Source organism: Idiotropiscis lumnitzeri, chromosome 14 (genome assembly GCF_059441095.1).
Source record: "Idiotropiscis lumnitzeri isolate Australia: NSW breed Sydney's pygmy pipehorse chromosome 14, RoL_Ilum_1.0, whole genome shotgun sequence".
Classification (NCBI taxonomy): domain Eukaryota; kingdom Metazoa; phylum Chordata; class Actinopteri; order Syngnathiformes; family Syngnathidae; genus Idiotropiscis; species Idiotropiscis lumnitzeri.
Window position 1 is genome coordinate 5,217,568 of NC_142404.1, and position 27,020 is coordinate 5,244,587.

Consider the following 27,020-nt stretch of genomic DNA (forward strand, 5'->3'; position numbering starts at 1 on the left):
TGAGCCGCGATTGGTCGCTACCGAAGCCCTGAGCAACTGAGATGCCATTTTCAGTTGACAAAAGTGACAAAATGGCCACCCTCTGAGATGGCTAAAAATGGGTGGATTTTGCTGCTTAACTCATATTTCACAAAATTAATCAGAACATCATCTTTGGACAAGGCGCATAGAACATTTTATTGCAAATAATTTTTGAGGGTTGACTTCCTCCCAAGGTGTATTTATAACACATTTATTACCAAATAATAGTATTTCTGGTCAAGGTGGAGAGTTGGATGTGGCGCAAAATGTTTTGTTTCTGATGTTTGTAACAGAAAATAATTGATATATTGTGGTTGACGTTTTGGGATTATAGTTGGGATTAGTAGATAATACCAAAATTGTCAACCATAGCATTTAGCAGCTAACACAACCACCGGTGACCACATTGGCTAGTGATGTCGAAACTTTCTTTTTTACTGTCAGAGGAGCTCCTGAGCTCAGTGATGGATTGACGGATGTTCCATCAATACAGCTAAAATGTCCACCTCTGCTAACAATTTGCTATAGAATTAACTTTTGACAAATCTGAGTCAACGTTGTCGCAGGTGGGTGAGCTGGTGGGTTCGGATCGGAGGTTAGAGTTATTTTGAATAAATAAACCCCAAAGCACTTAAACCCACCCCAAAAAAAATGCAACAGCCATCTTGCTGAACTCAAGCACATGCACACACACGCAAATGCATCCCCACACACACACGCATACACACACACTGCTCAGCGTGTCAGCCGCCAGTAAAGGTGTCACTGCAACGTGTCGGCCTGTTGTTGTGCTGCTGGCTATTTTGTGTCGTGACATCATTGTTGAATGAAGCCAGTCCCAATCTGCTTGCCCATTTCTCACAGAGTTGTTCAACACGTGCACACAAACACACTCACACACACACACACCCCAACGCGTGTGCTAATGCTTTTTGTCTCATTTTACACAATTGAAACAAATTTCTTGTAAAACTATCATGGATTGAAATCTTCATTCCAAACCTGAAACCTGACTTGAAACCCTACGCCTCAAATGTTTTTTTTTTGTTTTTTTTTTCATATTCATAGGCTTTACTACAATAGATGCAAGTTCACTTCATCTCCATGTCATAACAGCCCACGCAGGAAGTGTGTGATGCTTACACACTCAGAATACAACAATCATGACGACAAAACAGGAAGTGGAAGGTAGTCATAAAGACGCGTGTGGTTTAACAGTTGAACAAAAGTTTCTTTGAACAATCTATAGCGTACAAAAAAACAACAACAAAGGTTTATCGTCGCAGCTTGAGCTCATATTGTACACATGGTTCTGCTTTTCGGTTTCTTAATGCATTGATAAGCAGCAACACTTCTTATAAGTCACTGCGGATTTCATCGCGTGAAAGTCACGTTTCTCCTCCAACATCAGTGCAATTGTCCCTAGAAACATTCCTGCGTAAATTCTGACATTTTTTTCCATTTTCTGATGATTGAGTTGTTTTGGGGAAAAGAGAAGCGCACACACAAAAATCAAAATCTGTTCTGTTCCTGTTTATTTTAGTATAAATGTACCACAAGGTTAGTGCTTTAGATTATTACAACATTTACTTGTTTGGATCAAAATTTAGGTTGTTTCTACATATTAGAAAAATGCTAACACTCTCACTTGGTCGTTGTGAATTGTTTGCCATTTGGGTTTTTTACCAAAGCTTGGATTAATTGCTTTGACCCAGCAGATTGGGTTGTACATTGGAGTTGGAGGGCCTGAATGGTTGAAGCAGGTTGCCATTTTGGACAGGTGTGTATTGGAGAAAATTTCATATCATAATATTCTTGAGTTTGGTGGTGTCTGTGGGTAACCCTGCTAACATTTTGACAGAAGGGTTGACAACCTGGTCAGAAAAGCTGTGTCAGGAAGGACATTCAGTGTAAAAAAAAAAAAAATGTCAGTAAATTACTGTGATGTCAATAGTTTCGGGAAAATTTTGGGAATAAAATTTGTCTTGTTTTTAACCACAGATGAGAGCGACAACCTGGTAACCCGTTTCTTGGTACCTTTGACTCGTCAGCCCCAACGTGCTGGTTCAAATATTCAACCCAAAGGTCTGGGTATAAATAATGATGGGATTGCATTTCAGAGAGGGTGTGTCGAGTCCAAATATGACTAGTCAGAACTTCTTTGCCTTGCACACCAACTCTGGCTCCTTCCCTGCCAGAGAGGTGACATGTTCCAACCATGTTTCTCGATCGAGGTTCTGTAGTCCCCGCCTTTGGTCATCGCCCAGCACCCCCCTTTGGCCCCTCACACAGGTGGCAAGCCCATGTGCAAAGGGACCCACGTTGCATTTTTCGGCTGTCGCCGGCCATGCACCATGGGTCCAGGCCCGACCACCAGGCACGTGCCAATGAGCCCCACCTCCAGGTCTGGCTCCAGAGGGGGACCTTGGTGACCCAGTTTCAGGCACGGGAAAACATTTTCCTTTTATATTATCCATCATAAGACGTCATATGAACTGTGCTTTGTCTGGTCTCTCACCTAAGACCTGTTTGCCATGGGGGTCCCTGACCGGGGCATAATGCCCCAGACTACTTAGCTTCTAGCATCATAGCGACACACAAATCCCTCCCCCACAGTAAGGTGACAGCTTGCACGGAAGCAACCAATCAACCAAATGATCAAATTTTATTCATAGAGCATTTTTCATAAATGACAACGCAACTCAAAAGTGCTTCACATGATTAAAACTAGCACTGCGTGTGGTCAAATTTTCACTATTTGTTTTTCACAATAAAAATGCAGACCTGCAGCCAAGCAGCACATTAGCAGAGATCTTCATAAACAACAAGCTTTGAATGTCATTGATGAGAAACATGAGACTTGTTAGCAGCAGCCAGAGAAGATGAATGACATAGACCAATAATGGGTTTCTTTTTTTGGGAAAATCTAGCTGGCCCCGGCATTAGATGAGTTATTACTCAATGCCTCGTCTATCCAGTTTTCATTAACTGAGACAGAATTCCAATATTATAATCGAGAGTATTTTTTTTTAAAAAGGACACCTAAACAGGGAAGATATATGTGCGCATGCACACTGTATGTCACATGTAATAGGTTATCACACCAGACACATGCAGGTTATCATTGCATGAATGGAGCAGCCTGACATTTGCATCGGAAGAGACGGTGATTGGCTGAGGATCAATGCATCCACCAAATGCACCCGAGTTCTGACATTTTGGAGGCCTAATTATGTCAATGTTATGTTAACATGACTTTCTGTCATGAACATGCTGCAAGATTTTTCAAAAAGTCCAAGAAATAATTCCCTGTAGTGCTGGAATTTATTTTGTCATGCTGGCTCACAGTTGGAGGGCGAAAAGAAATTGCCTTGCAGCTTAGCCTTGCAAAGGTCAGCAATTGGATGAGGATGTGGCAGCCATTTTGAGCCTCAATGACACTGGAGAAACTCATCCATCCATCCTTCTATTATCCAACCGCTAATCCTGACAAGGGTCGTGGGGGTGCTGGAGCCTATCTCAGCTATGTTCGGATCATAGCAATCATTTCAGAATATGAGTGGGACAAATTGTTTAGGAGGAGGCCATCTTCTATGACCATTCTCTGGCATTCAACTGCTCCTTTCCGTAGTAGTCAAAGAAGTAAAACATTAAACTGTCAAACGGTGGGTGAGATTAAACACAATGACAGTGACACTGCACTTCATTTGATTGACTCTTCCATTATCTCAGCTAACATTGTATAGCATCATTTTATGTGTCAAATATTGCCCACTTGGTATCCATTGCAGACTGATCATCCCGGAAGGGGGATTCCCCCAACTGAGGTCCCTTCTCAAGGTTTCTCACTTTTCCCCTAATGGGATTTTGAGTTTTTCCTTGCACTCCTGTGGGGATGTCAATTGTGGTTATGTAAAGCCCTTTGAGACTGTCTGTGATTAAGGGCTATACAAATAAATTTTACTTGACTTGACTTGACTTGAAGTATAATGGGTCAGATATTGTAGGTCCCATTTCGACACTGACCAAAAAATAAAACATGGATCTTGCCAGTAAGGTTACTGCATACAAAATGGAAATTAATTCAAGATTTCTATATTACCGGTTTATTTATTTTGTGAATTTTTTAAAGACATTTTATGTTACTACATAGACCTTTTTTGAGCGATAATAGTTTTAAAATACAAATCCAAACTTGATATCAATCAATTCTTACATAACAAAGCAAAACAACAAAAAGGTACCCTCACCAATGAGAAAAAAAAATGCCCATTATTCATTTTCGTTCAATTAGATTTTTAAAACAGGACAATGTACATTGATAAATTATCTTACATCTGCAACTGTATCAGAATATATATTGCCATTCTTCTGCCTTGTGTTATTTAGTAAACTAGAAATTAAATCATCACAACTACTAAGATCCTGTCACATTATTGTAAAATACTATTAGATTTGATTAAAATTCATTGCTGGGTGTCGACAATCCAGCTCTTGACATTTCACAGCAACAACCGCCTTTTTGGCAAAGGTATGGGCTTCCTACAACCGATCAGCAACAGAGAGAACGCTAGAGAGATCACTGCAACGCTCCTGACTAATAGAAAAAAATAATAATAAGAAGAAAATGTCACAAAGACCTTTGTGTCGCTACAACTTGACATTCAAATCCAACATTTTCCATTTCTCCCAATGAGAGCTTCTTTGTTTGTTGTGTTTGTGCATTTGCGTTCAGTCTGGCACCTTCCTTCTGTCCCTGGGGTAGAAAAAAGAACTCAAGGTGAGCTCCAAATGCTGATCAACAACAGTGGCGGTTCTGGGGTGGGGAAACCCCACGTAACACAGCCATAACCAAGGACGCGGCGAAATAAAGGTAAAAGACTTTTGCATTTATAAATGTTTTCACTGTTACAGTCTGCTTGCAGTTCCAGCAGAGTGAGCTGCGGCAACACAAAATGAATTTACTTTGTGTGGCATTTGACACATGCACTTTAATGTGCATCACTGCCACGTCCAGCTCTGGAGTGGAGCAGAATGGATCAACCTATCAAATGGACATGTAGGATTGAAATTAAAATTCTTAGATTTAATATATTATGACCGGTTTGAATAATTTTTCTACATAAATTCTTTGAAAAATGATTCGAATGGTTGTGAGAGAAGAATGTACGTGTTAACTGTCAATTGGGAAAATTAGCGAGTCCAAAACCAATGGGTCATGTGATTAGTGCATGCTCCAGCCCCTTAAAGTTAAAAGTGATCACTTTCTTTCATTTCCGCCCATGCTGGTGGAATCACTTCAGTAAACACCCTCGTGTACTCTCTTCTGTCTCCCGCTTAATCTGATTAATTTGCACTCACATGGCTAATTACACAAGGGAAGGCTCATCATTTCCAAAATGGAGCACTGGAAAAATACGTTTTCCGATACCATTCGAATTGTGCCTGAGCTCTGAGCCCATGTGATACGTCGTTGAAAAAAGAAATTGCCACGGTCATGAGTTATTCATGATAACCGCTAATTTGCACAATAGAAATTAACACAACAACTAAAAATTATCCGCGGAGTTCAAATTAAAACTTTAGGTTCAAGTATGGGAGCATGTGTGCATGCAAAATGCAATATTATTATTCTGATGGCTCCTCCCGCCTGTTAGTAATGATAGTCACACCTTGCACAACAAAAATAAACAAAATGGTTTTGAATAATCCACTGAGTCAAAATTGAAACCCACAACATTCTTAGCTGTCAAATGTTGGGATATGCACATGCACAATGTATTTGACATTTGTTGAATTCTCTCACCACCTTATAAAGTAAAAATAAACACAGCAGCTAGAAATAGCGTAAGTACATTTTTGGGGAAAGTGTGCGTGAAGGCTGAGAGGCTGAATAAAAACTTGTGGAATGACTAGGAATGATGTGAAATTGTATTAAATGATATGAAATGAAATGTCACACAAGACAATGACCTAAAATGAATCAAACAAGGAGAAAAAAAAATGAACAAGAACAGCCTTTTTTTAATTATTATTTTTCATTTATTTAATTTGTAATATTTTTTTTAAAACAGGATTGGGGGATGCCCCGACACAAACATACAGGAAAAAACTTGTTTCGGCCAATATGGCCTCCTCATTGGGGATGTCTACAAAGCAAGAATCCTAGGACCTAATGTTTTGGCCATTGTGGCCATTTTTGTTGTCATCATCATCAAGGGTGACGTAACATTTTTTTTGGGGGGGGTATAATATGGTCGATTCAATTGCTTCACTTGACAATTATTCATGAAAACCACCACCAGTGGAAATAAGCACAACATCAAGTTGTGCTCTCAAAAGAACGTGTAGATCAGAAAATGGTTGTTGGTAGAGAGGCGCGGCTCCCTGCGATGGAACTAATTGACTCTGCGTTATTGCTTTTCCTCCACGGCACCGTTGGAATTGGCTGCATTCTGTTCTTCTTCTTCCAGGGTCGCTGTGTCTCTGCAGTTTTTAATTAAAATGCTCCATTCGTGCCACCTTTCCTACCAGCCTCCTGCCCTCCTTCCCTGCTGCCTCAAGTCCAAGTGCATTACTGCATGCTTCCACTTCACAAGCTTTTAATTGCCCCTCACATGCTAGTAAACAAATAAACTCGTAAAAACCTTGACAAATTGTCAATATGAGCAGGAAACAACATCAGTGAGTGATGTATTTTTTTTTCAGTTGTAAAACTATCTTTTCATCAGGAAATAATGGAGACGACACAGTGAGTGAGTGCTTCGCACATTCTTTGTCATTTGATATTTTGTGTTTTGGATATAACGTGTTTACTTGTGTTTGATTTATTTTTATACACTTAAAAAGACATTATCGTGTGAGTTCAACCATGGAATTTGTAGAAGGCAATTTTATGATGTGAGACAAAAATGCAAATTGTTATAACTAGCTTGTCTCTCTCTCTTTTAGTCTTGACAACAAACCTCTGTGATCTACATTTTTTCCTGTTTTTCTTTCCAAGAACAGAAGTGGCCAGTGACAGCAGGACGAATAAATACGTGTGTGGCGGTAAAGCGCAGCGGCGGCAGCAAGGAAAACATGGCGCTTCTTGCCAGATGTGTCGCGTTTCCTCCTGCTTGCTGAGAGTTCTATCAATAGAGCCTGCTTTGGGAATCGCGTTGCATCAGTTGGCCACACCCCCTTTTTCAAAGACAACACTTTTCCCAAAATAGACTCTGTAAGCTCCCTTGGAATGAATGAATCATTTTCTTCTACTTCTGTGGGGAGTACAATTTAAACAAGACTGCTCTCTGCTCAGTATTAAATGTGATCCTGACAATGGCAATTCCAGTAGACAGTGGCATGTGGTCACTCGAGAGTCCAGAATGTTGTGGTAGTCATATGTGATGTTATATCATACTAGCCATGGTAGTGGGGTATTAGTAAAAGTAGTTGGGTACATTTTCTTCAGCTTTGCTGTTCATCAACCCTCCTAAATCAAATGTTCACTTTTTAATACTTGGTTGCAAATCTTTTGCAGTCAATTACAGACTGATGTCAGTAAAGCACAAATGTGACCAGACACCGATTTTCATCTCCGGTGATGCTCTGCCAAGCCTCTCCCTCAACCATCTTCAGTTCCTGCTTGTTCTTGTGGCATGTTGCCTTCAGTTTTGTCTTCATATGGTAAAATGCATGCTCAATCGTATTCAATTCGGGTGATTGACTTGGCCTTTGCAAAGCATTCTACGTTTTTTTTTGCCTGAAAAAAACTCTTTGATTGCTTTCGTACTATGCCACTTCAGAATTCATCTGGCTGGTTTTGTCAGACGTCACATCATCGTTTAATACAGCGGTCCCAGTGCACTTGTCAGCCACGCATGCCCACACCATGACAGTAAAACCATCACGCATAACTAATGAGGTAGTACTGGAACTGATCTGTGTAATGGTCCACTTTGACCTCCATAAATGCACCATAGGTTCACTCCCGACTCAGCGTGAATTTGAATTTGAACGGTTGTCTGCCTCAATATTTGTGACTGACTGACAATTAGTTCCGGATGTATTCTGCTTTTCACCTTTGGGAAAGGCTCCAGCTCCCTGAGATGCAGAACAGAAGAAGTATTAATAGTAGTCATTGTAGTAATATTTGTAGCCCTACTGCAAACCAAGAAAATATGCAATAATTGCAAATCAATGCCTCAAGATTGTAGCAAAGCATTATGTATTTCTGATTGAAACTCCTCAATTCCCTTCAACATAGGTCCTTAGCACTGAAATGCCATATTATTTGTATTGCGTTGGCCTGAGGTAAAAAAAAAAAAAAAAACTGTGACTAGATGAGTATTTCAACAAATAATAGAGGGTAGGTTCTCCACCAAAAAAAAAAAAAAAGCGAATACCAAACGGTGAATGTATGAGGATTAACTGAAGCAATACATGTTGCTGCTAATATTGGTCCTTTGGTGTCATCCATGTGTGGAATAACAGCTTAATGTAACCTTAGATTCTAAAAATTCGGACGATTGGCTAAAAATAAAATGCAGACAGGAAGTTGCACCGACACAAACAAATAAAGCCTCGCCTGCTAGTTAGCATACGACCTTGATGCTCCGGTGGGAACCTTCACTTCCTGTCATGCTTTAGTCATATATTATGTGTTGTGTTGCAGCTTTCATGAACATTGCTGTTGTTCTGGTTATGTGACACACACAGAGGTCACACCTCATTCAAGTGCATCATAGTCAAGGACTCTGAATTCCAGAAAGGTGGGAGGGGGGGGGGGGGGGGGGTGAGTGATGCAGGGCGTTCTTGCTCCTGTCTTGTGAGTGAGCTGCAAACACAAGGTCTCTTCATTAGAATGCGGCGGAGAGCTCCAGCAGAGGAGAGGAATGATGAAACCAGAGCTAAAAATAGCCACCTCCCAGGATCCCCCCTCATACGCCACTGTAAACACTCACATCCACCATCAAGCTTGTGTGTGCGTGTTGGCGAGGTTTGAGTCCCTCGGTTCCTTGGTCATAAAGGAGTGTTTGCTTTAGCTAGCGTGTGTGCGTGCAATGAAAGCCATCTGTGGTGCTGCTGGTAGAAGTTAAAAGCCTCTCATAAGAAACTAAAGACAACAGCTGGTGTCAGTTGAACAAAATTTGCATAAAAAAAACATGCATCATATATTACTTTAAAAAAAAAAATCATGGAAAGCTAACTTGTTACGCCTCGTAATCAGAGATGAGCACTTTAGTCTATTTTGTATTTCTGACCTCCATGCTCCGGACGCAATCGGGGCGCCCTTCCGTCATCGTCACGCCGTCCTCATTCATAACATAATCGTCCTGCGTCCTTTTAAAACACTTCCGTCCTTACATTTCACTCCTCCGCTCCCCCAAAAAGTGTCCATGCATGACGAGAGGCTAGCGGCAGATTTTTCATAATTCATAAACATTATTTAAAGCTCATTAGCAGGCTTATTTCGTGTTCACAACCACTTACTGTAATTTCCCAACTACAAAACACACCTGATTACCATCCACAATCGCCAAATTTAGCCAGAAAAACAGATTTGAACATACAGTAGCCGCTTTGGACTAATAGCCACGGGTCGCCACGTTATTAAATGGGGTAATAGCTATATTCTAAACACGCTTCTTATCCACCAAACAATGAACGCAGCCGTAGTTAAAGAGCATAACGGAACCTTTCTAAGACACACTCACACATTGCACTGTAGTGATGGCTGTATTTATTGCACTTCATCCCTTTGCTCAAGTTAACTAATTATTTTAGCTCTCAATTACTTCTTCACACGGCCACACATAGCGATTCCGTGTTTTTGCCCACTCGCACTCTGTCCACCTCTCTTTCTCTTTCTTTTTATTTCTCTCTCTCTCTCTCTCTCTCTGTCAGTAGAACTCAAATTGTTCTGGAAGTGAATCTCTTTAGGTTGGAAGATCTCTCTCTTTAATAGAGGAAGGTGTGCCAGTCTAGTTGTATATTACCAGTGGTACTGTAATAGTGGTAGGATATACAGTAAGTCAAGTCAAGTCAATTTTATTTGTATAGCCCTTAATCACAGACAGTTTCAAAGGGCTTACATAACCACAATCGACATCCCCTGATCTTAAAAAGTATTAGTCGTTGTGGTAGTATCTATATAATAGTACCAATCGTGAAAGTATTCTCAGTAATATATTAGTACTAGTAGTAAATTAATCATAGTAGTGTAACGTCCGAGCTTAGGTGCTTTGTTAAGCCTTCAGAATAATGACATAGCGGTATTTGTCAGGACGACAGTATTGCATAGCATGACTGTATGATGATAGTAAAGGATATGGTGGGTGACATCTGGGGATATTAGCATAAAATTATGACTTAGTGTCCTATTTATTGGAACGTTTGAAGTAACTGTTATCTGGGACTAAATGATGCAGTGTGAAGACGTTTGTGCCATCAGGCGATTCTCTCCTATGCAAATGAGCCGCGCGAGGCGACGTCAGCACAGCAAAGCACACTGAGATCACGCCAGCTTTAAACAAATCCACGCGAGTTGTGCTCGAGGAACAGTAGGGGGGAAAACGACCATGACAAGAGAACGATACATCATAACAAATAGAGCTTTTCAAAGTTGACAAGCTGGCTGTTGTTATTGTTTTTATTTAGGGGGGTATGCTTTCCCGGTGTGACATCCAGAATGGATGATGGATTACGGATAAATGGAGCACACATTGGTTTCCATAGCAATACTGTTTCCAGTTGCCTCTGCAGCTTGACGTCATGAAGGCCTTGCTTGCAAACTGCAGGCCCATTTGAAAAATAACTTTAATACAGTAGTGATTTTGTTAATATTCTAATCAAACAAGAAAAAAACGCCATTATTTCCGTTTCATTTGAATCCATTCTTAAATAGGTTTTAAATAGTTGGACGTCAAAGATTGATTGCAAGGGTTGGCTGGTTCAGCACGACCATTGTAACGCAATAGTGCTGCCATCTAGTGGAAGTTAGCAAAACTACAGCGTTTGGACATTTTAAAGCTCAGTAAAAAAAGAAAAAAAAACAGCCCATCAGTCTCATCAGCTCTCAGCTTCATAATGTTCTTTTAAGCAGACTTTAATTTTGGGGATACTATTAGGGTATCTCTCTCCTTTTGGGGAGGCCACTACCTTTTTGCTTTTTTAGGGTATCCCTTTGTTTTCGGGATATTGCACAAATTTTCCCTAGTTTCTTGGTGAACCTTACCTTTCATAAGTCCCATATCATCCAAGCGCACTTTCTCTATTCAAGTTGAAGACTTGGTATGAAAATAAAATTCCTTGAATCCTTGTTGATGCCCTCCCACCAGCTACAGGGAAGTGAGAAACTGGCAGCTACGCCTCATTTGTGTTGTTGTAGTTGTTCTCAGTGTTGTTCCAGTGAGCTGAGCATCAGCACTATCAGCAGCTGGCATGTACCACACCCTGGACAAGCAAATCCCGCTGAGTCATCAGCTCTTAACACAAGCTGGCATGTCCGTGCTCTGACTGACAAATCCCGCTGAGCATACCCCGTCACCAAGGCTGGGCCATATGGTGTAAGATAGCGGTCAAAAACACAGATGCGTGATGAACGATGTGTATCCGTTTTAGTAAAAAATTTGGGATTTAATTATTTCTCTCTGAGTACAAATCAAAATTATGAGGGTTTGATTGTTTTCTTGAATGTAGAATCAAAATTGTACCGCTTTGAATTTTTTTCATGTGAGCACCAATCAAAATTGTGAGGGTTTGAATTGTTTTCTTGGGAGGATGAATCAAAACTGTGAGTTAGTAAACAAAACTCTCGCTTCCACGACTTTGAATCTTGCCTACGCACAAATTGCCATCTGAGCATACGACTCACTTTGCAACTTGTCCGAGGCGAGGACGAATCACTACATGCAAATTAAAATGACATCACGCAGGTCACAAGGGGAACTAGTTGATCCGCGATTCCACCACCTGTGCATGTGTCAAGAAGAAAACAAAGATGATTCATGCTAGCTGCAACAGCTCAGGTGAAATGTCTGGTAAACATCTTTACAGCATGTTGTCAACATGTATATCGAATTTATTCATAATTATAAAAATCGTTCTAGCTCAAATAATTGCTTTGGGCTCTTGCAAGCTAATGACGCGTTTTACTGTTAGCATTCGTATGTAGCTAGAACTAGTTAGCAATGGCGTGCAAAATGTCAACTAATTTGACACTCAACCTTCATGAAAATGCGACTTTATCAATTTATACATTATATGTGTGACCTGCAACTGGTTGACGACCAGTTCACAGTGTAATCCAAAGTCAGCTGGGATAGACTCCAGCACCCTCTTGCGACCCTCGCAGTTGCCCCCAACCTTTTTTCCGCCGTGGACCGGTCCATGCAAGTCCTTAAATTTTTGAAAACCCCCAATGGTGGGGTACTCGTCACATATTGTGTAGACCAAGCTTTGTACGTGGTCATAGTCATTTTGCAAGCTTATGGATTTAATATTAGCATAGTGCGAGCGAGACAATTAGCATTTTGACATTTTCAAGAGTCCGATATAACCGGGAGAAGTCAGTCACTTTTCAAAATAAAATACTTTTCAGCCTTGAATAATAAATTACACCTTACTCCTTTTTTTTCCCATAAGGGGCCCGGTGGGTGGAGACCACTGCTGTATAGGATAAGCGATGCTGAAGATAACACACGTGTTCACTCACAAATGAAAAACATGTGATTTAATGAAACACGAAAAATTCTAGTCGCCGGACATCTGAAACGCATGAAAGAGACTCATTTAAGGGGCTTGTAAACTACGGTCATGTTTAGATGCCAATGTTTGGACTTCCAGAATGGAGCGGTCAGCGTGTCGCCTGCAGCATCTCTTCAGTGGCAAGTGTGAATCTATGTGTGTCAATGTATGCTTCAAACGATAGTAGAACAACTAAGTGTACACCCTTGGTCGTGCTATTGCAACTTTATGGGAAATGGCAATGGTGTGGTGTCCTGTTTGTAGATTAAGTAGTTTTAAGAATACACTTATATAAGAAAAAAAAAACCTCCCATTTCCTGATTTTTTTGCATTCTATTTATATATATATTTTAAAAGTAAAGTTACATCTAAATGTCACGCACACGCCGAAGGGATCCCACCGTCGACTCCATGGCGGCCCACTCGCCAAAGCGACGGTACTGACCCCTCTCCAGCAGGTACTGCCGTCCACTGTAGTCGGGAAGCTCATAAAAGATCCAGGCACCGTCCTGCACTTTGGCAGAGTGGACGGCCCCTGGCGACCAAACGTCCGAGAGTTGATTGACATCTTGCGTGCACTCCAGCATCTCACCACTGAAGTCAGGCTTCTCGAAAATACGCAGTCGGAACGTGCCAGAAAACTGGAAAACAAACAAGGAGCTAAACGTGGTTTCTACAACGGATCACATATTATGTTGAATCATAAAAACATAACACAACACATAAGCTGCGAAGTGCGTGTAACGTTCCAGGACTGTTCTCGATAACGATATATATTCAAACCCATTTGTTTTCTTTCGAAATAATCCACTGGGGTCTAAGGCACTTTACTAGCCATCTCTACCATGCCTTCATGCACTCCTGGAAGGATTCTTCTGGGACTGGGATTCTGAACGGCATCTTGATGTGGTCCATGTCTTCAATATTTGTCCTTTGGTCACCTCTTAAGCATGGGAAAGAGCGAAAAAAAATAAATAAAAATCAACCACAACCAGGGTTGCTCCAGCAAAGTGATGTTCTTCCAAACAGTGTTGGATGCCCCGGCCACTGTGAGCAGACGCCTTGTCATGCTGATGCCGTTTACTTAAAATCTTATTAACAGTACTTCGTAAAAGGGGACATCAACCCCCAAATTTTCTTTACAAGAATATTTTCTATGCAGGCCCACTAGTCGAAACATGGCATTCTGATTAATATTGCATTTGTGGAATAGGAGTTAAGCATCAAAATACACCCGCCTCTATCAGTCACAGGGGGCGGCCATTTTGTCACTTTTGTCAACGAAATATTTGATCACAATTGCTCAGGGCTCATCTGAAGGCCAATCATTGCGCAGATTCTGAAAACAGGTGAGCCATGATTGGTCATTAACTAAGCCGTGAGCAAATGTGATCTCATTTTTAGTCGACAGAAGTGACAAAATGGCCGCCCCATGAGATGCCTGCAAATGGATGGATATTGCTGCTTAAGTCATATTCCACGAGCACAATATTAATCAGGGAAGTGTGGTGAGGTATGTCATCAGTCGGTAGATGTGACAACAATGTGAAGCGCTTTGATTTATTTATCATTAATCAGAATGCAATGTGACGGCATTTTTTTAAAAGCATTTTGTAAATAAAGTTGAGTTGAATTAAAGTAGCCATAGTAGTCCTGCCACAATTCTTGCCTCTTCTGGAGCTCTGAATGAAGCAAATATTGCAGGATGTCTTGGTAGACCTTCTTGCGAATTCTCTGGCCCACAATGAAGTGAGGAAAATTTGTAGTTTGGGTTTGACATATCAATTGTGACAACAGTCCTTGAACGTTACTGACAGATCTGGACCAGGTTCATTTGTTTTTATTGGAAAAAGTTATTTTTATTTTTATTTTGCACTTTTTATTTTTGTCAAAACATGTTTGTTGCCTTAACACGCCAATTTTTTGACAATAATATTGCAATTTTGCTTTTGGAAATTTTCTACCTTTTCCATAGATCAACTACATTCTAAAAATCTGGGTTCCCGTACTCTTTTTCCTGCAACATTGTGTATTTCTTCGTGAAATTGTAGCTATTTTCGCATAGTTTGTCATAAAATTTGTCTTATTTATCATAACATCACAATTTTGATTGAATTTTCCCTAGATCAAGATTCATATTATGAATGCCTTGACAAATTGTATTTTCATGAACGCATCCTCTTCCAATTTTAATATTAATATTTTTGTTTGACGTTTTTTGTCCTTTTTTTTCATAAATTTGCAATACCCTGTATTGTAAAATTGTGACATTTTCCATATGGATTTTTAAAAAAAAACCTTAATCCTCATAAAATAACTTTTTTTTCAGGTAAAATTCCGACATTTCCTCTTAATAGTAAGAGTTTATATTGCATGCATAAAAAAAAAAAAAAAACAATTCCTGCAATAGTCTCAATAAATTAGGGTGATTGTCCCTGAATAATTATTTTGTGAAATTAAGACTTATTTATCATATTATTTTTTTCACATGAAATTGAGACTTTTCTCCTATGATATTATGAATTATATTAAAAATATATTCTTTAAAAATAATGTTAATTTTCTTACATTTCTTCTCAGAATATTTTTAAGCTCGATGATACAATTTAATTCTACTAAAATCATAATGCATTCTCGAAAAGTTATAACTTTTTCCTCATATTGTTGCAACTGTCTCTTTTAACATTACTTTCTTTCACTGTAATAATTCTCTTATTCAAATTAATTTTCATAAAAAGTAACAATTTTTCTAATCATCTATATAAATTTAAAAATCAGACTTGGAATGTAAAAAGAATCTCTGGAATAACAGCAGAAATGAAGTTGCCTTTGACAATGTTTTCAGAGGATCTCTATGAAACGTACATTGGGGATAACGTGGCAGGAGCGGATGCTGACAGTGTTGCCCTTCCAATGGTGGTAGTCTGGGTACTCGCCCCTGGTGAGGACATACTGGCCTCCCAAGTAGTTTGGCCTCTCGAACAGAACCCAGGCTCCGCTCTTGACGCGCACCGAGCTGCAGCGACTCAAGTGGCTACTCAGCTCGGGACAATCGCTGCTGCACTCGTAATAGTCGCCCTGGAAGTTCTGCTCTTGGTAAAAGATGATCTGGGCACCAAAAAGCGAGGATGCTGTTGTTGCTGTATACCAGCGGTGTCAAACAATTTTTTTTAATAGTGTAGTGAGTTTCCTCATTGGCCATTATGATGGCAAAACCAAAAAAATGATCTTATTATTACATACATAAAACAAATTGATTGCCCACTGGTTTGGAAATTGTTTAGTCCAGGATAAAAAGTTGTGTAAATTATTGTTGAGGTTAAAGTAAAAGGGTAACAAACATAATTCTTGCAAAATCACAATGTTATGATTTATTACACATGAAAATTTAAATTTTGGGGGTATATTTTGGCAAGGGGCATGGAAGTTGACGCAAATAATTTTCTCTCACAGGCCACATAGAATTATGTGGTGGGCCAGATCTGGCTTCCAGGCCTTAAATTTGACACCTATATAGTAAACAGTGTACCCATGTATTTACACAGAACATGTTCAAAATCATTCTTGATTTTACCCCTCCCTCACACTCTTAACATTTAAATTCATGAAAACTCTTCTAAACGTATTATAAAACACTTTTGGACACATACTAAATGTATGTTTGTGCAGTATGAAGGAAAAAAGCAGTAAAACACAAATAAAAACACAATAAGAAAAGAATGAATCAAAACAAACAAATGAAAGTGTTGAGGGGGGGTGTGCAATTTACCAAAAATAACATTTTGTCATATTTATGAAAACTGTCATGTACCATTCTGTAGCGCAAGATAATGATGAGTTGACCCCATCTTGGAGCTTTAATTTCATTTGCAAGAAACCACCGCAACTGAGGAAAAACAAAAGACAGAAGGCAGGTACGCCAGCACAGCCTTGTGTTGTCCTGTTGCCTTCAGGTTCGCTAGCGCTACTGAATATAATGTGGAAGCCACTGCTGTAAAATAATAATTTAAGATAGACGTATTCATCATGCCAACAACTTGGCATATAATCACGAAACAGAAGCAGAGAAAAAACAAATTGAACGGGTGACAAAACAAGGGGGAGCAAAATCTGCCCTGAGAGGTGGAGGAAGCTCAGACAGCTGAGTGTCATGATCCTTGTTTTGTCATGCCACGTGTCTTTTGTTTTGTTTTCCCAGCTGACCTGTGGGCGTGGCCCCCGGCATTCTTGTCATGCCATGTGCTCACGGCCGGAGAGTCACGCCCACCGGCAGCTCAGCTGTGCCTTGTCAAGCCTTGATTACCCTGTCTATTTATGCCTCCGACGCTGACTCCTCAGTGTCGGATTATTCCTTCCCAACGCTCACGACCACGTTCCACGTCTGTGTAGTTCGCGCATTGTATTCTTGATCTGTTAGTGTTATGACCTTCGCCTCGTTCCTCGATTACGCTCTCTGCCTGTCGCTTGTCGGATTCCTTTGCTCGATCTCTTTTTGTTACTTTCATCTTACCTTGCATGTGCAAGCGCTTTGTGTTCTCGTTACTGTTATGTCCCTGGAGTGGCTTTTCCCTCCAGCGCTTTCTGTTAATTCTTGTCGGCTTCGCCTCCGTAGTTTGCTTAATTTGATTCTGACAATAAACCTATTGTCAACTACCTTGTCTCCCGTGTCCGCGTTTAAGGAGTTCCATCCTCGCTGCTTTTCCGGCCACGGCTGGAAAAGCAGCCAGACCTTACACTGAGAGGATTCGGAAGCCACTGCAAAATTAGCAATATTTCTGCTCTTTGTACGTTCCAAAGAATCAAAATTAAAAGTGATAACATTTAGTGTTAGAGTAAAACTCCAATACAAATAAGGAGGAGAATGCATAGCAGCCATGGCTTACAGCTGCTATTTGGTTCAAGATGGATTTGCACTTCCTGCTATACTCTTTCTTTATCACGTTCCATTATGAATGGCCATGTCGCGCCCATGCACCGACCAGCATTAAATGTTTTCTTCATAAAACGTTTTTTTTTTCTTTGATGTTTCCATGTTTTGCTGACCAGGGGTAGAATATTATGAGAGGAACTCAAGTCAAAACTTTTCTTGACAATAATAAATTTCTGATCCCACTAATCTAAACAATGGTATTCTGATTAAGATTGTCTTTGTGGAATATGAATTAAGGAGCAAAATCCGCCCGTTTTTATCCATTTCACGGGGCGGCCATTTTGCCACTTCATGTTAACTGAAAATTAAATCACAGAGCCAAGGGTTCATTTAAGAGCTAGACTTTACACTAATCTGATCTGAATGTACCGAAGTCGCTCAATGGTTTGCATTTTATGCAAAATCTTTGATCGGTTGTATTATCATAATTTGCGCAATGTATCAATGACACTGATCGGATCCGTGAAATAAAACATTTCAGCAAACACAACTTCTTTCATTCCGGGGTGCGCACGCACACACACACAACACACACGCACACGCCCCCCCCCCCCCCCCCCCCCCCCACACACACGCACCATTAAAATGACTGTTTGTTATTTTGACCAATCAGATTTTAGATTCTGACTTCACAATAGGCCCCAATTTGGTCAGGGGCGGCCATGGTAGTCGTGCTCCGAGATGTCATACACCAAAGTAGAGGGAGTCTATAAAGGCTAGTCAAGAGTGTTAAAATAATTTCTCAGCTGCTCTGTCTCTGAAAAGATAGTGAATGATCTGAAAGTGAGCAAGGTGTGCTAACAAAGGCAACAAAAATAAAAACTAAAAGTGAGGATTAAGTTCAGTTAAACTGCAGTCGGGAAAAATATGTGGTAATTGTTAAATTTTCCTTATTTATTTAAATTCTGTTATTTTTAACTTTTTACTACATTATTTTTAACAGTACAATACTACGCAGATTACTAATTGCAAAGAAAGAATTCCCCCCCAAAAAACACCCCCCATTTTTGGGGGGCCTTGTATGTATTAATGCCATTTTTTATTTATTTCATTTCTGTAATTTAATTGAGAGGGACTAATTGAACTCCAAAATCAAGGTATCACTGAATATGGATTGATATAAGGAAAGTAAATCACTCAAAGTAAATAAAAACAATGAAAAAAATTAGGCACATTATGGTGGCAAGTTCTGACAAAATCTTCCTACCTTTCCCACTTGCTCCATGTTTGGACTTCACTCAACTTTTAGCAATAGTTTGTTTGTCAGAACGTTCTCCACAAGCCTGTTGTGGATTTATACACCCACTGTGCAGTGCACAGCATTGTCATTACAATGGCTACAGCATTTACTGCTGATCTCCACACTAGACAATCCAACAGTGGGGTCATCGAAAATGGGCCAAGGTCTGAGCCCAAAGAAAAGTATTAAAAGAGGTAAAAGCTCCCACAAACAATCCTGTGCTCTGCCTTCAGCTCTTTTGTACGACTGCTTCCGACATGTTTAGAGGTGAAACCGCTACCTTTAGGGCATTAGGTGGCACAGGACCTGAAGGACAGGGTGATGTTTGATCCTGAATGGATCAGTACTTTAATTTGTATTTTTTTTTTATATTTTGACTGATTCATTTATATTGTTTTAGTTTTTCTTTTGTTATCTGCCATGTTTCGGCGAGTCTTTCACCTTCTTCAGAGTGCCACATGATGGTGTCTTGTAACTCGTCTTTATCAGCTGATGTTCCATGAGGGCGTGACTTACCTGTCAAAAAATGACAGGCAAGTCACCCCCCCCCCCCCGCTGCATCAGTACTTTAACGACAGAATACCTACATACATACCTAGGTTTTTGTGATTATTATGAGCAAAAATATGTTTTATTTTCATTTTGGACTGGTCAGTGATCAGAGTTCCCTTAAAACTCGGATGGACACCCATTTTAGGGATGGAGGATTGAGGACGAGAAAAGGTTTTCTTAAAAGGTTGGACTAAGCAAGGACAGAATTTTTTCATCCGTCCCTGAAATGGGACGGCCAGGATGGCCGAGTGGTCTAAGGCGCCGCGTTCAGGACCCAGTCTCCCCAGGAGGCCTGGGTTCGAATCTCAAATTTCCCCATTGTGGGACTAATAAAGGGAATATTATTATTATTAAATCATCCCTAATATGACACGTACCCATGGACGTGTTGTGTTTTTTTTTTTTTAAAGAAAGAACCCCACTGTCCTCTTTTGCTTTACCACGGAGTCCCCCTTTTTTAACTGCCTGCAATAACACGGTAGAGTCTTTGTTTTGTTTTTGTTTTCATGTACAGTAACATTGTTCTCACAAGCACAGTCTGCCCTCTAGTGGTTCAACATATATAGATTACACGGGATGCCCGTCCGTTTCACTGATGGCTGACACAAACACACCCCGCCTCACTTGCCTATGTAACTACTACAGACTATATGTATGAATCGGAATGGATGGGGCATAGGAAAAATGTGGACAGCAATTTTGTCAGGGTTTGGGAAATAAAATTCACACAAATTCTGAACAATACCCAATAATCAGGCAGGAATTGTCCATATTGTCTCCACAAGACAAACCAAACATCCGCGCTTGCAATCATACCTAAGGATAATTGATCATTTAAAGAGTTCAATCAACCTACCATGCATGTCTTTGGGATGTACCCACGCGAGCACGTGGAGAACCTGCAAACATCACACAGGAAGGCCGGGGATGGAATCAAAACCACAATCCGCTGCACTGTAAGGTGGATGTGCTAACTAATAGTCCTATGTGTCCCTCAGCAAGAAGTCAACTAAAAAAAAGCAACATTGTGCTGTGCTTAATTTACTAAATAATGCAATTTTCTTTGCAGTGGCTTTGCGTTTGTGTAGCTACTATTGTATAGTATGCTTCAATCTTGTGCACAAATTTGCAAGGTCACAGCCAATCACAGTGATCAATGGTCACAGACACCCCTACTGAAAAGTGAGTCCCAATGATCAATGTGCCTTTGTGTTTTCTGCACTCAATTGCATTCTCTCTATACGTTATGTTTAAGAAACATTTAAGAAACGTTTTTGGTGAGGCCAAGGTTAAATTAGTTCTACATGGTATGGCCAACTCCCATTCAAAATTTACCGGGGAGTGTTTCTTGTTAAATCATTATTATTATTATTATTTTATTTTTTTATTATCCCATCCATCCATCTTCTGTACCGCTTCTCCTCACTAGGGTCGCTGCGGGTGCTGGAGCCTATCCCAGCTATCTTCGGGCAGTAGGCGGGGGACACCCTGAACTGGTTGCCAGCCAATTGCAGGGCACACAGAGACGAACAACCATCCGCGCTCACACGCATACCTAGGGGCAATTTAGAGTGTTCAATCAGCCTGCCTTGCATGTTTTTGGAATGTGGGAGGAAACCGGAGTACCCGGAGGAAACCCACGCAAGCACGGGGAGAACATGCAAACTCCACACAGGATGGCCGGAGCCGGGATCGAACCCACAACCGATGCTGTCTCTCACTGTGAGGCCATCATGTCGGCCACCGTGCCGCCCTATTATTATTATTATTATTATCATTATTATCACTATTATTATCATTATCATTATTATTATTATTATTATTACGCACCGCAGCTTTAAGCAAGTAACACACATGCCGATTTTTAACCCATTGATCAAATGTGTAAATAAAAGATACCCCACACACGATGAGGCAGAAATTGCCATTGAGCAATGGCCGTTTGCGTCATCACATCACACCGCACAAAACGCCTTTACACAATGCCAGTACCAAGACTGACCTGTAGGAGGCAGCTTCGAGCCACAAGGCATCCTGACTGCTGAAAAACACAAACCCGATAGCAAAGTACTAAAGAAAGATATAAAAGAACCTAGGCCAACTTTTTGCTTGTCTGGAAACTACATTGCATACTTGAGAGCAACATTTTACAAATGATTGCTTCTCTTTTTGGATCTGGCAACAGCGTAAGCTTCAGGTGGCTTCCCAATTAGTTGTCGCTCTGTTTCACATCAAAATCAATCTGTAGAATATAAGAATTTGTAATTGTGTACAGTTAACCGGTTTAACGTTTGCTTACTGGCACCACAGAATATGAATTCAAAGATATCCGAGATATGGGCCTTTTTCTGACTTTCACCACAAATGAAGGGCAAAAAAAGCCTTCAAAAGTGGCGTGATTGCCAATATGCGTGTGCATCGATTTAAACGTCAGTATGTGAGGCAGTCTGTTGTTTTGCAAGAGGGCCGTGTGCTTGAGTGTCCGCCCCACCTGGTGCCAAATCGTAAGCCCTCCGTCCCACCTTATTGTCTGCTGATTACTGCTTGTTCACTGCACAGTAATGCTGGTATTTGGCTGGAGTACAACAAAATTCCACCGTCCCCCGAGAAACCTCCATCATCCTTTTTAGTGGGCTCACGTTCTTGACGGCGCAACATGACTTGACCCAGCAGTCGCTCTCCACTTTGATGGAGCTGCATCAACTCTTAAGTAGAAGCTCCGGTCCAGGATGTCAGTGTTGCACTCGTACAAGCTGCTGCTGTAGTTTGCATCCTCGAAAAACACGATCTGGATGAAAGCTGGCTGCGTTTAGTCTATGTGAAGCAAATACAATAATTTACCCCAAAATGTGGACATTCGGGCTCCCAAACATTCCCATTTTCCCTGATATGGTCACCTTCCAGCCTGCCTGGTGCGCCTCTGTGCTGATTTATATCAAAATGCAGAATGTGCAGACGAGGTAAAGCTATTATCATCTAAATGTGCTCATTTGCATATCAAAAAATGGTCGAGTCTGATTTCCCTCTGAGCACATGTGATGGCCTCATATCAAAGAATCAAAAACCTGGAACTGACCCATGATGTCTCGTTTTTATAGTATCTCTTAGTACATCTTGTGCTCTCTGAAAGTCATCAGCTCGCTAGACAACTATCACTTACTGTCCTTGAGGAAGACACTTGACAAATGCATGGCAGTTACGGGTGTAAATTAAACAGATGAAGCGAATTCAGCTCATATACAGATTTTTTTAAACACCTATCAATTATCGTACTTTTGGCCAACCAATAGGTGGCAGCGTGTTATTTGGGAATTGCAAACTTATAACTCAACGGTAGCCTCTAAAGTGGGAGCAATTTCTCTGCAGTTGTAAATAATGTGACAGAACCGCACGGGGGACTGAATGTTAGAGCAACTGAGAACATGCAACAAGTTTTGTTGCTCCATCGCCTTTTGATGGTGAAAACAATTTAAAGGCCCAGTGTGAAGTAAACTTGAACAACCGTATTTTGAGGAATGAATCTATTTTAAGAATAATCACTTTGGGTTTTTTTTCTCAACACAAACGACCAAGAATCATATTTACACCCACAGCAATACCCTAACAACAAAAACGCTTTTGTTCGGTATTCTTCGGTATTGACGTCATTCGCAGAACGACGAGTCGTCAGTCACCGTTGTAATGCGTTGTTGATTGTTCGGTGAGCTACCCAACTGCATTTGTTAATGCGTTGTGTCTCTCGTTAAAGCTTATTGTGTCCACCTGTGTGTGTCGTCCCACTCCCTTTGCGTCTTGTCCAGGTGTTCATTGTTGTCTCGTCAATTTGTTTGGATTCAGTTCCCAGGTTTATTTCAGTCCTTGGTTGGTTCATTGTCTGCTGTCACATGTCGTCTGTCCTGTCTCGCCAAGTCAAGTCCAGTCCAGTTAGTTCATGTCAAGTCCCAAGTCCTCCTTTTGCAGTGTTTGTTACTTTGGTCCTTGTTGTTTTGAGCTTTGATATTTTTGTTCATTCCAAATTCCTTGTTTGCCTTTTTCTTATTTTTTTTTTCAATTAAATGCTTTTTGAGTCACGCCTGCCTCACTTCCTTGCATTTCAAAACCTGACACCCAAAAATACATCTGCTGTTTGAAGAATTGTAGGAAGGCCAGAGGTACCAGTGAATTAATACGCAAAGATAGTTTTTTACCTTGTGATAAGAATAGGAGGCAACAAAGTGGCCATGCACACAGAGTTAACACAAAGAGGCCCAGCTGACACGTTCTCGCCCCAGAGGAAAGTTGGCCACAATTGGCACTGAACCAGAGGCATACAGTCAGGAATAATAACTATTTGCAGAGTGATTGAACAAACATTATAGGCCTGTATGCTGCGCTGCTGAGTAAGATGTTCCACACAAAGGCTCCATAGATCATTTGGCTATCATGACCAGCTATAAAGGTTTCGGCAACTGTGCACATGCAGCAGTGAAATCAGGGGCAGGATTAGACATCAGCATGGGCAGAGTATGCAACATGATTATTATTTTTTAATAAAATGGTTGGGCAGCGCTTAATTTTTTAATTTGTTTTTTCAGATCATCTTCTACGAGGACAGGAACTTCCAGGGTCGCTCCTATGAAACCAGCAGCGACTGCGCCGAGTTGACCTCTTTCCTGAGCCGCTGCAACTCATGCCGGGTGGAGAGCGGTTGCTTCATGGTCTACGAGCGCCCCAATTTTATGGGACACCAGATGTTGGTCCGCAGAGGAGAGTACCCCGACAACCAGCGCCTGATGGGAATCAGCATGAGCGACTGCATCCGTTCCTGCCGTATGATCCCCATGGTAAAAACGTCAAGTTGGCATCTGCTGTTGGCGTGTCACTTTTTTGGAAAGCTCCCAACTGGGTAGCAAAATGTTTCGGCCCACCCGCCCTAAGCTGTGTCCCACACTTTGCAGCACCGAGGTCCATTCAGGATGAAGATATTTGAGAGAGAAAATTTTGGAGGTCAGATGAACGAGCTGCTAGATGACTGTGACAACATCCTGGACACCCTGCGCATGTCAGACTGCCTGTCCGCCCAGGTGATGGAGGGCCACTGGCTCCTGTATGAGCAGCCCCACTTCAGGGGCAGAATGATCTACCTGAGGCCCGGAGAGTACAGGAGCGTGAGAGAAATGGGGACGGGTCCGGTTGACATGAGGATTGCGTCTATCAGACGCATCATGGAAACTTGTTAAGAGGCTCCTACTTTGCAAATGTAACAATTCATATCAATAAAGGGTTCATCACTTGTAACATGACATGGTTTTCTTTTTCACCGAAGAAAATGGGAGCGCCATCAAGCTTCTCTGTTCTGTCTCCCTCTCTCTTTGTCCTTGTTTTATTTATTTGTTAAATGATTTCCGTTGCACTGTACTCGTGCATGCGCAACCGCAATAAATTTGATTCATTACTTATATACTTATACCACATGGGGTTTCATAGGTGGCAGATGCAGGGTGGTAGTGTGTGGGCGGCAGACCGAGATTCAGCACATCTGTGCTGTTTCTCGTTCCAGGCGCCCTGCTCCTCAGCCTTGTCCATCCCCACGGTTTAAGACACACACACTTCTCTTAATGCAATACCAGGTATGGGCAACTTAAATGATAAAGAGGGCCATAATTTTTCATCAGTGGCTCTGTGGTTTCACATAAGACCACTACATTGTAACCAGATGTATGACAAAAATACAATTTTAAATATGAAGCAAATTGAAACAATGTAAATTACAGTATCTCAATATAATCTCAGTGCAATTACCATTATCATTCAAGGATGGCACAAAACTGCTGAACAGCAAAACAAAATTGAGAACAAAAATTTTTATTTTTTTTTATTTTTCTGCTCTCTTCTCCTGGTGGTTTATTTTGGGCAACGTCAATTGGTACTGGTGGACTATCCTGGATTACGGGATGTGGGTAGTGGCTTGCTGCTTGGACTGCCCTCCCCTCTTGTCTGGGTGGGGGGACGCACCAGTTCCCCATCGTGTCAGCGCAGCAATTTCAGGTTATTTCAGATTTTTATTTTGCATGCTTGATGGTGTCATTTCATTCACTTGCATGTGCCTCTAGACACACATTAGTGTGATTCAAGTGCTAACCCTGTTTGGATGGGGCCACTCCTTAATTTAGAAAAACAACTCTGACCTTGCGAATTCCTTGAGTTGTGCCCGCTAGTACAGGTTTTTAGAATTCACACAGCTACTCTCACCACCCTCCAATTACACAGCCAGGTCCACTATCCGTTTTGCTTTAGTTCCTTTCCAGTCACATTCCTGTCCTGTCCTATCCTCTATCTGTCCTGTCCTTCCTTCATGTTGTAGCGCTACAGTCCCATTTATAATTTGACTCCTCACTCAAGAATGTATATAATTACGTTTTCCCTCATTTTTGTTCACTTGTACTTTTTCTCTTCCCTCTTGTTCTGTCCTTTTCGGTCACTCCTCTCTTGAACCTTGCTGTCTGACTGCATATTTCAATAAATATCCATTATAAAGCAAACTGCGACAGTGCAGTAAAAAATAAAATACCACTGTTGGGACGAAAAACTGTTTTGGCATCAAAGAGATGCAGATCCTCAATTCTACATGACATGAGCCGAACAGGACAGGTTTAAGGGGAGGGGAGGCATTCTTCATTTATGCAGTTACCCACAAAATATTCAAGTTAACACAATTGTTTTATACCATTTTAGCTATTATGTCAATGATGATATGACCCATCCCTCAATATCATGATAATGGTACTGTCTGTGTGTTCGGTCAAATGCCATTAAACAGGAAGTAGGCTGACAACTCGCAAAATGATAAAAAAAAAAAAAAAAAAAAAACAGAAGCAAGATCAACTTTAAAAAAATGTTTTTGACTTTTGATGCTGCCACGCTCTACTTAATAACAGTCTATTTCTGGTCAATATTTTATAAAAATAATCAACAATGGATTTATGGGTCCCTAAACATATTTTGATGCTGATTTTTAAAAAAAGAAAAAACCCTGGTATATCGGTAGTGAGATATGTTCATTTATTTTTCGGTTTCACCCATAAAAGACTGCACTATCTAGACTTTAACATGCGTTCCAGTTTATAGCTGAGACGTTTCCAAAAAAATGTCCGCCTGTTTTTCAGCGTAACCATTAATTCCTTAGTATTATGTAACATATTTGTCATATTTTCGTTCTGTGTTATTTCCTTTTTATTCTGTTACGTGAGCGGGTGACGTGTATGTTGAATCCCAAAAACTTCCGACATCTCGTTGTGTGAACGACACTCAATTGAATAACAAAAAGAACACAAGTGTGAGCCCAAATAAATCAACACAGAAATCACACTGGTTGGCAGATTTGACAGAGTAGTAAAAGTAGGAAATAATAATCCCAGGCAAACACTACCCACAGTCGAGGTGGCCACAACACTGGGAAGAAATAATCCAAAAACACCTCTTGCTACTGCCAATCTAAAGATACCTGATTTAAAGAGTGTAATAACAGGATTCACCCCCCAGCGATCGCCAAGGTGACTGAAAAAAATG

At 40.8% G+C, this 27,020-nt stretch overlaps 2 protein-coding genes across 2 annotated transcripts; one reads left to right on the plus strand and one right to left on the minus strand.

The window, feature by feature from the left end:
* Positions 1–13,118: 13,118 nt before the first annotated feature.
* Positions 13,119–18,931, minus strand: LOC148323196 (gamma-crystallin B-like). The gene is made up of 3 exons (XM_088315455.1): positions 18,888–18,931; positions 15,616–15,858; positions 13,119–13,391 (listed from the first exon to the last, which is right to left on the minus strand). The coding sequence occupies exons 1-3, from the start codon at positions 18,903–18,905 to the stop codon at positions 13,119–13,121; spliced, it is 534 nt and encodes a 177-aa protein (XP_088171581.1). The 5' UTR covers positions 18,906–18,931.
* Positions 18,932–23,364: 4,433 nt separating this feature from the next.
* On the plus strand, positions 23,365–24,749 carry LOC148323197 (gamma-crystallin M3-like). Its single transcript, XM_088315452.1, has 3 exons — positions 23,365–23,975; positions 24,047–24,295; positions 24,410–24,749. The coding sequence occupies exons 1-3, from the start codon at positions 23,895–23,897 to the stop codon at positions 24,689–24,691; spliced, it is 612 nt and encodes a 203-aa protein (XP_088171578.1). The 5' UTR covers positions 23,365–23,894; the 3' UTR covers positions 24,692–24,749.
* Positions 24,750–27,020: the final 2,271 nt, after the last annotated feature.